Source organism: Biomphalaria glabrata, chromosome 12, assembly GCF_947242115.1.
Source record: "Biomphalaria glabrata chromosome 12, xgBioGlab47.1, whole genome shotgun sequence".
NCBI classification, from domain to species: Eukaryota; Metazoa; Mollusca; class Gastropoda; family Planorbidae; genus Biomphalaria; species Biomphalaria glabrata.
The window spans coordinates 20,497,264-20,512,274 of NC_074722.1; the positions used below are offsets into that span (position 1 = coordinate 20,497,264).

The 15,011-nt window shown below is 39.6% G+C and overlaps 1 protein-coding gene across 6 annotated transcripts in view; it reads right to left on the reverse strand.

The window, feature by feature from the left end:
• Nucleotides 1–15,011, reverse strand: part of LOC106055954 (dynein axonemal heavy chain 8-like) — a 287,161-nt gene that overhangs the window by 104,765 nt on the left and 167,385 nt on the right. For all 6 annotated transcript variants that reach the window (XR_008773876.1, XM_056005343.1, XM_056005342.1 and 3 more), the window contains 7 exons: nt 12,179–12,357; nt 6,096–6,283; nt 5,693–5,779; nt 5,190–5,297; nt 3,607–3,741; nt 1,577–1,738; nt 1,227–1,473 (listed from right to left, as the gene is read on the reverse strand). Coding sequence is in view for 5 of the 6 variants with exons in the window: in XM_056005343.1 (XP_055861318.1) it covers nt 1,227–1,473; nt 1,577–1,738; nt 3,607–3,741; nt 5,190–5,297; nt 5,693–5,779; nt 6,096–6,283; nt 12,179–12,357 (1,106 nt within the window). In the remaining variant the exon portion in view is untranslated. The remainder of the gene's footprint in view (nt 1–1,226; nt 1,474–1,576; nt 1,739–3,606; nt 3,742–5,189; nt 5,298–5,692; nt 5,780–6,095; nt 6,284–12,178; nt 12,358–15,011) is intronic.

Consider the following 15,011-nt stretch of genomic DNA (forward strand, 5'->3'; position numbering starts at 1 on the left):
TTCTTATAGTTATAATGTTTTTTGTTTGGTAATGCACAAATTGTAAGACAAATTTCCTTACGGATAATAAAGATTATTATTATGTTAGAAATGTAGTCATTCTCTGGCGCTGCCAGGGTCGAGTTTCGCAAAAGAGAAACAAAATTCATCGTAGTCCCTTTAACAGTTTCCACTGAGGAATTTTCTGGTGATGTGGCAGGTCTGCAGCAGTACCGCCCTCTGACAGGCAACGAAGATGTTCCTAGGAATGTTAAGGGCCTTGAAGGTGTCTGTGAGGTCAGTTGTTATTATCCCCTCGGTTGATATAACAATGGGGTATATTGTTATTTTGGACAATTTCCATAGACGCTTAATCTCCAAGCCTAGGTTCCCATATTTTCTTTGTTTTTCTATCTCAGTTTTTCTTAAATTATGAGACAGTGGTACGGCGATATCGATAATGGTAGCGGTTTTTTCTTTTTTATCGATGAACAGCAGATCCGGGCGATTGAAATCTACCGTTTTGTCGGTCAGAATAGGCCTATCCCAGTACAGCAGATGTTCAGTAGACTCGAGAACCTCTTGCGGAGAGTATTTATAATAAGGGGGAGTGTCCTTATCGATCAATTTGTAAGTCAAAGCCAGGTGTTGGTGTATTAACTTTGCAACTTGGTTATGGCGACCTAGGTAGGCTGATTCTGATAGGGCTGGACATCCTGCCATAATGTGTTCAATCGACTCGCCCACATTTCCACATTTTCGGCATTTGTCGACAACATTGAGTTTCAGGATATGCTTCTCGTAATTTTTTGTCCTGATTACTCTGTCCTGTATTGCTGTAACAAAGCCTTCTGTTTCAGGGTAGAGATGACCTGCTTTGAGCCATGTTAAGGAAGCAGCCTTGTCGATGTTGTCCCCATGTAATGAAGCCGGAAATTTTCCGTGGAGTGTTTTTTCTTCCCATTGGCGAATCTCATGCCCTACGTCGTCCAAACCGATATTGACATCAGCATTGTGTAGGTTCAGAGGGGTTGAAAAAAATCATTTTTAAACAACTGTAAATTTGTAAGCAATAAACTAACTTTAGCCGACTATGTACTAGTTCTATTACACATGTGACGATGAAAGAGGTCTGACCTAAAGAGTCTGTCCCAAAGATATGAGTGTTGCAGTTTTAGTTTCATGAAGTCTGACTTAAAGAGTCTGTCCCAGAGACAAAAAACTAAACGAAACAAATAAAACTTTACCTTTTTTAACTTTTAATGTGCGTCTCCACAGGGTAGAAAATATGCCATCTGTCCAATCATTTGTGGCAGCATCTAAACGGCCGAACATTTGTGGTGCTGTAATGGCTTTAGGGTTCATCCTCATCTCTTTGTGAGGGTTACCCAGATCTTTCAGGGCACTCATCAAAATACGGATACAACAGGTTTTACCTGCACCTGAAGGTCCCAGGGTCATGATGCCATGTCTGACACGTTGGGTTTCAAATAACTGTTACAATAATATTAGTATTTTTTAGAATGTTTAAGTCTACAAGAAATAAACAAATTGCATACAACTAAAATCACTGCTTTATTTGTAGAGATCTTCTTACTTGAACAATCTTTAAGTTCCACGCGTCATAATTTATGAGTCCAGCTTCCTCTATTCTTTTTTTCAGGTAGCTCTGTAATTCCGTATAGGTGGCGCTATCTAAATTTATTCCTGGAAACAAATCTGAGATCAAGCTCAAAAATAGTGGCTCGTCTTCGTCTACCTGCAGGTCAGAGGTCAGAATATTAGAACTAATAATATAGTGAAGAATGACATGCTTTACAGTTGATATCAGATCAGATGTATCATGTTTTAATGGAAATATTTGTCTACGATTTAAAATATTTTTTGTGAACATTTATTTATATATTTATATCTATATAATAAATCACGGAAGCTCAAAGACATAAAGCTGAAAACAGAGAGAATGAACTACAACAAATGACGGACAGTTCCAGGCCAGTTCAAAGACCTCACAACAAAAAGGCTTGTACTACTGTATCAGACAACAATGACGAGGCAGCAGAAGAGTTGTAGGTAGATGTTCAAGAACATCTCGATCAAGAGCATCAAGCAAACACAGTAAGACACAAGTCTACCAAATCTGAACAAGGTGTACGCGAGAGATACTGCAGCCTTCAAACTAACGAGTCAGGTCTGAGAGAACTAGAATTACAATCTCTTGACACACTAGGATGGCATCAAACGTCACAAGTAACTACATGGCAGAGTTTGAGTTTTGAGTCACTATTGAGAATAATACAACCATATTATACCAGCGACATTCATACCGCCTAAACAAGAAGCTTCAATGGCGCTGATATCAGAAGTGACCATGACCTCTTTCTCTTATTTGTATGCCTTACAATACTTTCCGCTTCACGCTGTATCAATTGACAAATAACAAAATCAACCCTAAAAGTGTTAATTAGATAGATCTAGAGACTAGAATAAAATAAATTACAATTAATAAATCCAAATTGATACTTCTCATTATTTAGAAAGTAAAATACCAAGAGAAATGTAGAAAAGGGAACGGGAATGTGGCATTCAATTGGAGCCTTCGTTTTTTTTCCTCTAGGCCTGAAACGGTATGAAGACCTGTATGTTGGGCCTAATATTGCTTGCTTTAAGATTAAAGATTTTTTTAAAATGTAAAGCAACCGAAAGGGGGGGGGGGTTGCGTACACGATCGAAATAGATTGAATTTAGAAGTGTATGTGTCGGGGGCAGCATTATAAAGCGAGCGGGTCAGAAGTCTATGTCGGACACATTACGAAACGGAGGTTAAAAAACAAAATGGAGGTTCCTGAGAGAGAAAGAGAGAGAGTGAAAAAAAAAAGCGGGCCGTGAAATTTCTTTGTAACAGATACACTAATTAGGTTGATCGTTAAAATGTTTTCCGTTGTACCGGCCATAGTAAACACTATAAAGCCTGGGAACGGAACAGATCAGCGGACGTAGTGCGTACTGCTAGTAAAGAATCTAATCTCCTTGTCTCAACATAGTCTGGCTAATAGAGAATTGTGTATTGACTTTTAGACTTAAATGTATACGATGAGTTCAACCTAAGAAGCTACAATTCTAATAGGTATATCTTGATATTTTATTCGAATTGCAAATAGTCTAAACTATAAAAAAATGTCATTGGCCATGTCATGTCATGTCATTGGCCTCCTTCAGTCGTAGAACGACTATGGTTCATCTCAGAGCACACTTCCTAGTGTGGCTGTGGAGCCCTAGTTTGGAGAGACACTTCCGTCCACAGATAGCGCAGGTTAAGGTGGCTTTTACTTCGGTGGTAGAGGAGCTGGCTGTTTTTCGGATTGTACGTTTTTCTTCCTGAGCTGATACCCTTGTACTTTTACTTTCAATAGCTTTCTTCCCTATTGTCAGTATTGATGTTCACTGATTTGAGGTCACGTTTTATTACATCTATGTAACGGGGGAGGGGGGGACACGTTTTTCTTGTGCCAGTCGCGAGTTGTCTCTCTCTCTCTCTCTCTCTCTTCTCTCTCTCTCTCCGTATGTGTGTGTCACTTTCTTTATATCTGTTACATAAAGATTGAAACGTAGCAGATATCAACTCACTAGTTTGGACAGATTCATATCTCGAAGTACTCTCATGACAATAGTATTCTCCGTGTCCTCTTGTCGAGATCTTTTCTCTGCTCCAAGTGTTCTTAAGACAGACAAGATGTTTCGTAAACCGAAATCGTAATGAACCTGAAATACAAACATCAGAGTCCAAAGAACACTACTAACAACATCCGTCCGGCTGAGATCTAGTAAACTAGAAAAGATATTGAAACACTAGCTACCTACATTTACAAAGCATATAAGTGGAATATAATTTAAAACAACAATTACTAAGTAGTGTTTCCCATCCTACATGTGAATAGATCCATGCATAGGAGACACGCAACTCAAGTTTGTTTTCTTTTTTTGGAAAGTTTTATTCGTTTGAATGAGAGATTTACTTTTACAAAACAATTACATCAATTAGATAATCATTCAATAACATCAGTTAGGCCATGTTCACATTTGACTTCACCTTCACCTTTCCTTTAGTCTGTTGGACCCACCACTTGGCGACCATTCCTCTCCATTCTCCATTTTTTTGCCTTTGATAGAAATTAGTCACTGCCAGGCCTGACCATTCTTTGATGTTGTCTTCCCATCGCTTTCTCTTTATCTTCTTCCTGGTACTGTTCCCTGAAGGAACGTCTTTGCGAGCCCTGAGAACCTTGTGATGTGGCCATAAAGTTTGAGTTTACGTTTTTTGACAGTGGTCAGCAAGTCATCGAGGTGTCCTGTATTAATCCTGTTTCTAATCTCTTCATTCGTTATGCCGTCTTTGTAAGTGACACCTAGACTTTAGCTATATCTTCATAATTATCAGTTCATTGAATTCATATGAATATTAAAAATGTAATAATAATAACAAGAATAAATATCGTATCCTGTGGTATCAAGTCGTTAGTCGAACTAACAATACAACAGTATCGGCAACACTTTCGACAAGAGCACGTCTCTTATTGTTGTATCGACGGAGATAGGGCTGTAGTTGTTGATAGGAGATAAGGTTGTAGTTGTTGATAGTTTGTAGTTCATAGTTTCTGGTACTCTTTCTGAAAATATTGAAACCTGACTTTTTACCTGCCTGAGCGGAACACTTCGGGGGACGATTTTGAGTTTGTGTTTCCATACAAACTGTCTTTGTAACCATGTTTTCATTTTGATTATCCGTTGTCATTCAACTAATTCTTAACTCTTCTTTAAAAAAAAAGACAATATCATTTGACTTGTTAATAAAAAAATGTTACCTTTTCATTAAGACAAGCAACTACCCTAAGAAACTATTATGTTATTGACCTAAAGAAATTAAATGCACGAATTCGACATTAGACTGTTACATTTATTTCACTAGACGCACAAAAGCTGAGTTTCTTTGACAGATCAAACAGTCATTTATTCCTTAACCATTGTCGAAAGGAATTGAATTTATAAACAAATTTCTTCTCGAAAACAGAGTGAATGGAGGTTTGTGTATGTCTATTTCTATTCTGAATTCAATTTTATTTCAAATTCAGACCATTAAAAAAACAAACAAGTTTCATCTGTTTGACTCTAGATTTGTATAGAATGTGTGTCTGCTCGCGAAATGGACGTACTTGTTTTGAAAGTTGTTCCTCACACAATTTATATAATGTGTAGAACTTCTGCGCCAAGACAATGTTCTCAATAAATCCACAAGATGCCAGTTTGACTCTCATAATAATCTAATGGATAAACAACGTTAATTATTAAGTACACATACGCATTAAAAACAATTGTGCCTTGAATCAGCATTGGAGAGAATAGCAGTGAAAATATTAGTAAAAAGCAATCTTAAAGCATAATACTAATTCTTCAATTGGTGATAAACTCTAGATATCAAAATACTTTCCTAAGTTAGTATAAAGCAATAACTATTTCATATTAATATATTGGAAATTAATTGTTAAAAAAATAGATTTTAAAATAACTTACCTTCACGTCTAAATTAATTAAATATACCCGCACTTACCAGAAACATAGGCAAGTTATACTATATATTTAGATCAAACTAAAATAGTCTTGAATCACATATATCTTATGTGATAAAAATGTACATTAGACAATAGATACACATTACCTGACGGTCAGGTACCATCATTGCTACAGTTCTAAACTGAACTTTTAAATTTTCTGGCAATTCTTGTCTTCCAGCATAACCCGGGTTCTAGTAGAAAGCATTTTAATGTACAAGATCAAGAATATAGAATAATGAAAATAGTATCAAGAATATAGAATAATGAAAATAGTATCAAGAATATACAGTATTAAACATAAATGAAGCGCAATTTCAGGAATATATATATATATTTAAATAGATTAGGATAACATTAGACTAGGATAGATTAGATAGATAGATAGATAGATAGATAGATGGATAGATAGATAGATAGATAGATAGATAGATAGATAGATAGATAGATAGATAGATAGATAGATAGATAGATAGATAGATAGATAGATAGATAGATAAAGATTGTTACCATGGTTAAAAATATTCCGAATTCTGGATTAAGAGATACGTGATCACCGTCTGAAAAAATGAATTCTTTCTTTTTATCTTTTTTTGCTGAGAGCACAATGTAAATTTGTTGAGCAGCCACTGAGAGGACCGGCAACTCTATGCGATTGAATTCATCGAAACAACCCCAAGCACCTGACTGGGCAAGACCTAGAGTCAGAAACAGAATGTAATCAATTTGATTGACCACATTCAACTTTTTAAAAGTTAATTCTATTTATTACATTCATGAACTTAAAGGCGATACTGTATGAAGAGTGGAGTGGGACATAGAAATGAATACAAAATGAACAGAGTTGTTGTTTAATAAAGATGATAGCAAATATTTCTATTGTGTTTGCTGTTGACGTCTTTAAAAAAAATTAGAACTTTTCTCTGACTACATGATCTCAGTTTCAACAATGCAGTTTGGTTGCACCCAGAGGCCTAGTTGTGATTGGTGTCACCTGGTGCTGTTTGTCCATGGTGTCACCTGGTGCTGTTTGTCCATGGTGTCACCTGGTGCTGTTTGTCCATGGTGTCACCTGGTGCTGTTTGTCCATGGTGTCAACTCCATCCACACCACCCCCACCGATCATTGTTGGTTATTTCGAAACAAAATCTTTTTTTTTAATTGTATTTTTTTACTATAGTACCAAAAGTTAGATTTGACCCATTTTCATTAAAAAAAAAATTTGTCGATTTTATTTTTAAAGTTGTTTTTTTTCCATTTTATCAACAAAAATTTTGATATAAAACTACTCTCGGATCTCATTTGTCACCAATGCATGCTACCCTGCCTCACAGAGGCGCCCGGGTGGAAACGATCGTAGGAGGAAACGATTAGGCTAAAGGGTAGCAAAACAAGACTCCCGTGGGGGTGCCTAAGGGGGTGCGAGAGCATCATCATTGCACTGCGCGGAGTTGTAAAAAATCTCCCACAACCTTGTCACAATCCAGGCGCTGTTCCTCAAGGGGCCGTTACATAATAAATGGCGTGTCCCGCATGGTTAGCCTGGTATAGAAAAGAAAAATGGTGGGGGTCTTAGTAGATCTATACGCGGCCTCTTTCCGCGAGTCTGATCCACCCGCCAGACAAAACAGTGTACACTGTTTTCATACAGGTCGGTGAGAGGGAGCTCTTGTTCACTTTTGCTGGCCTAGAGTTCCAAGAGCCGAAGGCTCAACTCTACCTGACAGTTTAAGAAGAAGTCACCAATATATTGCTCCGAACGGATATCATTGCAGGATAGATGGCCGGAGTCAAAGGTTGACTTTAGTGCTTGAATTTCTATTGATAAGTTGGAAGTTATGACGTGGTTTAATTTATATCCGTTTCACACTTGTCATATTAGTTAATAAATTTTTTTTGGTTTAAATTATATGAATATCCACCAAAGATCTATTGTTACAAAGACAATTAACAAGTCATGATTGCTTTGTAAATAAATATAACAGTTGCGTTACTTTAAATACCGTATTAACTTCGAATCATGCGTTGAATGTCTTGTTTAGTTAACCACAGTAATAATTAGTAATAATGGTAGCTAGACATTTTCTTGTATATATATTTCTTGAGTCCTAGACCTTGGAGTGGGTCATTAATATTGTTATAAACCTGGTGGTGGCACAGATGGGGGTAGTGGTGTGTGTGTAGTCAGCCGACGCAAATCGCCCCAGGCCAGCGCTAGACGAGCGGTCAACCGTGACGAGTTACGACGGTCAGCCGAGACGAGTGTCAACACGGCGGTTCGGGAAGGATCGACGGCGGTTCGGGAAGGATCGACGTCGTGAACAGAGCTCAGGAGCGTCACGAGAGTTGTAGTCATCTGACCACCTAGAAACGTCGAGCGGCGTCCTGTCCGGTTCGAGAAGGCCAGTAGGGACCCTATATAAGAGCGGAGGTGTTGCAGTCAAGACGGTCGAGAAAAGGGGCACAATACAGCGAGGTTCACGGCAGGGGTTCAGAGCCCGGTTCACTACAGTCCGGTCGACTACAGCACAGTTCAGCGGTGTGGTTCTGTACGGAGCATTACGACGGTTCAGTGCGGAGTACTGTCAAGTACAGTTGAGACGACTGGCATCTTGATCTTGTCTGCGATCGAGTCCGACACAACGAGCCTAGTGTGTGAAGTCAGTCCTGAACTGTTGAACCCAGTGCAAGCCCGGAACGAGACGGAGAGGCCAGTGCAAGAGTTGATACTGCGGAACGGTGTTATCGAAGAGATGTTTGTACAGTGTACGTGTTGCCAATTGTACAGTATTGGCTGTTATTTATTCAACTATTAAAGTGTTAACGTTACTTTGGAGCCCTGAGTTGTCAAGTTCTTTAAGTTGGTGGTGTATGGTGCAGTTTGCAGAGAGCCTGGATAGTGAGATTCGTAACACTGGTGTCAGAAGTGGGATCGGATCGGAATCGGAGTGTTACGAATCTCACTATCCAGGCTCTCTGCAAACTGCACCATACACCACCAACTTAAAGAACTTGACACATGGAGAGGTATAGGATGTAAGGGCTGGGGATACCAAGATCGTTGGCAAAAGATGTGGTTTCATAGGGCTTTGCGAAGAAGGACTGGGATAGGCTTCAAATCCACAGGGCGGGGAATTGTGGGACAGGTCATCATCTTCAGCCTTGTCTGGAGGGCATGCTCGTGGGGCAAGTTGGTAACACTCCTCGTGCAAAGGTCCCTCGTCTTCGGCTTCAGGCTCCGTCAATGACTTTCGTCTTTCAAATGTCCATCAACGTCAACGTCAGACTGCCTTGGATTCTCTTTACCACCATCAGGACTTTCCTCTCTAGTCTTGGTAGCTGGACCAACGTCTGTTAGGTTCGGACCTGGCTGGTATCTCTCGACTTGCATATGTCTCTCAACGGCTTCGTCAGGTTTCAATGGGTCCTCGTGATCACCACCAAGGCTCCTCTCTCTGGTTTTAGCATCTGAACGAACGTCTGAGTTGATGATTCTCTCCTCCACAGCAGGTATGCGTTGGTTCATAGCGGCTATCGAATCAACATCATGACATTGGCTGTAAAGTTTCATCGCTGCAGGCGGCGTTTGCGTAGTCCAACGTGTATGGTGATTCTACCAAGAAATAACTGCAGCCACATGAAGACCAACTGGCGGAGAAGAAGAAGAAGGCTACTTTTGTTGAGTGCAACGTGGGTGACGATGCGACAACGACATCGATGCAACCAGATGAAGGCTAACTGGAGGAGAAGAAGAAAACGTTTTCTGAATTCAACGTGGATGGCGATGAAAGCACGACGTCCATGCAACCAGGTGAAGGCCAATTGGAGGAGAAGAAGGAAGCGACCATTGCTGACTGCAACATGGATGGCTCCATTAAGCTCAAGAGGCAAGCCAACTGCCACTGATCGACCCCCGCCTGCAGCGATGAAACTTTACAGCCAATGTCATGATGTTGATTCTGTCCGGGACGGACAGATCTAAGGAGGGGGCAGTGTTATAAACCTGGTGGTGGCACAGATGGGAGTAGTGGTGTGTGTGTAGTCAGCCGACGCAAATCGCCCCAGGCCAGCGCTAGACGAGCGGTCAACCGTGACGAGTTACGACGGTCAGCCGAGACGAGTGTCAACACGGCGGTTCGGGAAGGATCGACGGCGGTTCGGGAAGGATCGACGTCGTGAACAGAGCTCAGGAGCGTCACGAGAGTTGTAGTCATCTGACCACCTGGAAACGTCGAGCGGCGTCCTGTCCGGTTCGAGAAGGCCAGTAGGGACCCTATATAAGAGCGGAGGTGTCGCAGTCAAGACGGTCGAGAAAAGGGGCACAATACAGCGAGGTTCACGGCAGGGGTTCAGAGCCCGGTTCACTACAGTCCGGTCGACTACAGCACAGTTCAGCGGTGTGGTTCTGTAAGGAGCACTACGACGGTTCAGTGCGGAGTACTGTCAAGTACAGTTGAGACGGCTGGCGTCTTGATCTTGGTCTGCGATCGAGTCCGACACAACGAGCCTAGTGTGTGAAGTCAGTCCTGAACTGTTGAACCCAGTGCAAGCCCGGAACGAGACGGAGAGGCCAGTGCAAGAGTTGATACTGCGGAACGGTGTTATCGGAGAGATATTTGTACAGTGTACGTGTTGCCAATTGTACAGTATTGGCTGTTATTTATTCAACTATTAAAGTGTTAACGTTACTTTGGAGCCCTGAGTTGTCAAGTTCTTTAAGTTGGTGGTGTATGGTGCAGTTTGCAGAGAGCCTGGATAGTGAGATTCGTAACAATATGTTATATTTCTTAATTAACGAAGAGATACAGACGAGACTTCTGCATAGCGGTGCGGGGCTAGGCTTAGGTTTAGGGCTAGAGTTAGGGCTAGGGTTAGGGTTAGGGCTAGAGTTAGGGCTAGGCTTAGGGGCTAGGGCTAGAGTTAGGGCTAGGATTAGGATCAGGGCTAGAATTAGGGCTAGGCTTAGGGTTAGGGTTAGGGCTAGAGTTAGGGCTAGGATTAGGGTTAGGGTTAGGGCTAGAGTTAGGGCTAGAGTTAGGGCTAGGCTTAGAGCTAGGGCTAGAGTTAGGGCTAGGATTAGGATAAGGGCTAGAGTTAGGGCTAGGCTTACGGCTAGGGCTAGAGTTAGGGCTAGGATTAGGGTTCGGTTTAGGCTTAAGATTCAAGATCAAGTCCGGTATATTGAGGCCAGTGTGAAGTCTGCCCGGAACAGTTGAGCCCACTGGAAGTCAGGACGAGGGGGCCACTATAGTTTTTGGCAGAGCAGTACGTGGTTGCTCTTTTATGTACTTTGCTAAAACATTGGAAGATTTGTCTAAGATAGAACAAGGATATTTTGGTGTATTGCTACCTTTCTTTTGTACTGAATCATCATGGGAGAGCCTTTCTATTGTGCATGGGAATTCCAAGCAGCAATGTGGCACTGTATGCCAAAATATGTTTCACTAAAAAGATTTTAATATCCACTATGCTTCAGATTACTCCACCATAGGACAAAGTGATTCGGTCTCAGGTTTGTTACACATAGGACAAAGTGATTCGGTCTCAGGTTTGTTACACGTAGGACAAAGTGATTCGGTCTCAGGTTTGTTACAAATAGGACAAAGTGATTCGGTCTCACGTTTGTTACACGCAGGACAAAGTGATTCGGTCTCAGGTTTGTTACACATAGGAAAAAGTGATTCGGTCTCAGGTTTGTTACACGCAGGACAAAGTGATTCGGTCTCACGTTTGTTACACATAGGACAAAGTGATTCGGTCTCACGTTTGTTACACGTAGCACAAAGTGATTCGGTCTCAGGTTTGTTACACGCAGGACAAAGTGATTCGTTCTCAGGTTTGTTACAAATAGGACAAAGTGATTCGGTCTCACGTTTGTTACACGTGGGACAAAGTGATTCGGTCTCAGGTTTGTTACACATAGGACAAAGTGATTCGGTCTCAGGTTTGTTACACATAGGACAAAGTGATTCGTTCTCAGGTTTGTTACAAATAGGACAAAGTGATTCGGTCTCAGGTTTGTTACACGTAGAACAAAGTGATTCGGTCTCACGTTTGTTACACGCAGGACAAAGTGATTCGGTCTCAGGTTTGTTACAATAATCTTTAAGAAACAGTTGTTTGCATCAATCCAGAGTTATGCTTCAATAGTTGATAACAAGGTATAACGTTTCAAACATTGGGATGAAATTTCAGCCAAAATTATTTGTTGCCAAAAAGTGTTATAAATTATTTTATTATCAATCCTTTCAGTGAGTGTCATCAGGTGCAGTCCACACACCACTTGCTTCTACTGTCTAAAAGTTCTGAGTAAACACAAATAAGTGTTCTTACTTAACACATTTAAGAGTTTTGACTAACTACATCTACAGCGTTTTGACTTAATACCTCTAAGAGTTCTGACTAACTACATCTACATTGTTTTGACTTAATACCTCTAAGAGTTCTGACTAATTACATCTACAGCGTTTTGACTTAATACCTCTAAGAGTTCTGACTACATACATCTAAGAGTTCTGACTAACTACATCTAAGAGGTTTGACTAACTACATCTAAGAGGTATAATACCAAATAAAAGAAGAAGTTGTATTACCTTTGTATATTCGACCTAATCCTCTAAAGTCCATCTGATCAGAACAGTTAAACACAACAACATATTTGCCTAAGCATCGCCCCATGTCTTTTGTTGTTTCTGTTTTACCCGTTCCAGCTGGACCAGCTGGTGCTCCACCCATAGACATCCATAATGCTTGTGCTAAAGTAATGTAGCATCTATATAGAAATAGAAACACCCATAATGCTTGTGCTAATGTAATGTAGCATCTATACAGAAATAAAGTCAATTGGGGATATTCACACAAAAAAGTGTATCAGAATCCACTTTGAGTTTTAGTTTTTCATGGACATTCTTCAAGCAATACAATTTAGTAAGGGTGAAAAGGAGAGCGACGTGAAGAAAGGGGGGTCGAGTGTAACCCATAGAAACGAGATTTAGATGTTTGGGTTTCAATAAACTGACAAAATTTTGAAATCGTCTATTGCTAACAAATAAAACAATTGACATTTTGCTAGAAATCACTGCAAATGACAATAGATAACAGTCTGACTAAAGCCAACAGTGCTTTTAGTCAACTCAAGGCTAGTATGGCGGAGTATGTCTCTTCGCTTATAAAGAACAATCATCGTCTCTATTAGTAGATAAAGCAATGGTTCACGCCACTAAGGCTCTGAGACTTACGCTCACTGAATGCTTCCTTCAAAAGGGCCTACCTACCATAATGGGCACACAAAGACTACCTTACAAATAACCATGTTCTGCTGGAGGCCAATGCAGGCAGTATAAAAGCTCACTATTCAACAGCTGCGCTGGGTCAGCAAACTATACCTAATAGGAATGACCGAATGCCAAAGATTGTGCCCTCCATGGATAATGCAGCAGATTCTCTGAAATGACAGCTGGGGAGCTCTCACGAATTTCGCGAGACACATTTTTGACGCCCTCCAGAAAGTCTTTGCCAAAGACAGGTACAGAAGTCGAAAAGAAAATACAAAAAAGATTTGCTTCAGATGTGACCAAATATGCAGGTTGCAACCCGTCATCTTTGTAATCGAAGACATGGCCTTAAACCAACACAAAACCTAAATTTTACTTCGCTCCTCAAAACTAAATCGCGAGAATCAAGCTAAACTCATACTTCTATAAGAACTCAAGTTAAAGACTTACATCTAGTCCAGGGGTCGGCAACCTGCGGCTCGCGAGCCGTGCGGCTCTTTGGATACTACGCTGCGGCTCTTTAAATCCATGCGCAAATATTATTTATTTTAACGAAAAAAAAAAGTTTCAAAAATCGTTCTGATTCGATTCTATCTCTCAACCACTTGTGCTCGCTTTTTAGCGCAACTACGATTCTTTGGCACAAAATAAACCACAAAATTTTTACGTTTCACTGCATAATACACTAAGTAGCGCTTTGTGTCCAAATAGTTGAGGTCAAGATCTTAACAAAAGAACTCTACCATCGTCAGTTTAAAGAATTCTTAACAAAATGGAGACTCAGTATTCCAACCTCACACTTTACAATAAAGTGTGATGGCTTTCCAAAGGTGAGTTGTTGAAATGTTTTGCTTTGTGTTGAATGAAATAAATACATCCCTAAATGACAAAGGCATTGATCATCCTGAATTAGAGAACGAAAAATGGCTGCATGCATAATAATTTATGGTGGATAGAACAGAGACATAAAATGAGCTGAATGATAGAATATAAAACTGCAAGGAAAGGGATACACCCAATCTATGTATTGGCATAATAATTCGTTTGTTTTGAAGAAAAAAAAAATTCTTTTTGCAGAAGATATTTAGAGCGGTCAATTACTTTATTTTCAATTTGTAAAGCAATATTGCGATAAAACCAGTGCAATCGTTGACACGAGTTACTTCAGCACAGTTATAAAGAAAAATTAAAGATGAATTTATTGACAGATTTGAGCAATTCAACACCGACAAAACGATTGTAGCATTTATAAAAAAAATCTTCTCAACACTAATAGTACCGAAATCCATATCGAACCATTAGGAATTGATATTGGATCTCTAGACATGCAATATATTGATTTAAAAAGTAAAGTTTTGTGGAGTGGAAAATGTACAGAGGTGAATGTATGTAACGCAAAAAAAAGTGAACAGCTTCAAGAGAAATGCCGCGAGATTAGGCACTTATATTCGACGCATGGAATAGTCTTCTAGATTGCTACAGTCAGGTGAAAATGTTGGCATTTGGAAGGCTGACTATCGTCAGATCGGCATAGTCGTGCGAGCAAGCGTTCTTTTTGCATGAATATAATTAATTGCATGAATATAATTAAAAGTAAATTAAGAAGCCAACTAACCAATGAAAATTTAGAGTCGTGTTTGATACTAACAAGTTAAAGCCAAATGTATCCAAACTTTCTAAAATCATGCAAAGCCATAGTTACTACTGAATTTGTTTTCTCATTTGTTTGTTTATTAAAGTACAAGTTAGTGTATGTAAATGTGTCATTGTTTAAATGTTATACTTAAATAAATAAGTAATTATCTAATAACACCACACACACACACACACATATATATATTATATAATCTAATTAGTTGTGTAAAACATTATTTATATAAACATAAATTGATATTTTTTCTTATGAATAAATAGATTCGTTTTTTTTTAAATCAAAAAACTATTTATGTTAGTGCTATTATTGTTTGGAAGAAAAAAAATCTTGTGGCTCTTTAGAAACTTTAAAATTTTGTAAATTTTAATTTTTGGCTCTTCCGACTCAAAAGGTTGCCGACCTCTGATCTAGTATCAACCTAAACACAGCTTAAATGGTAGTCTCAAAATAAATGCAATAAAATCTAATTTCAAGCTTTAAATTTATTTCAGTTCTTAA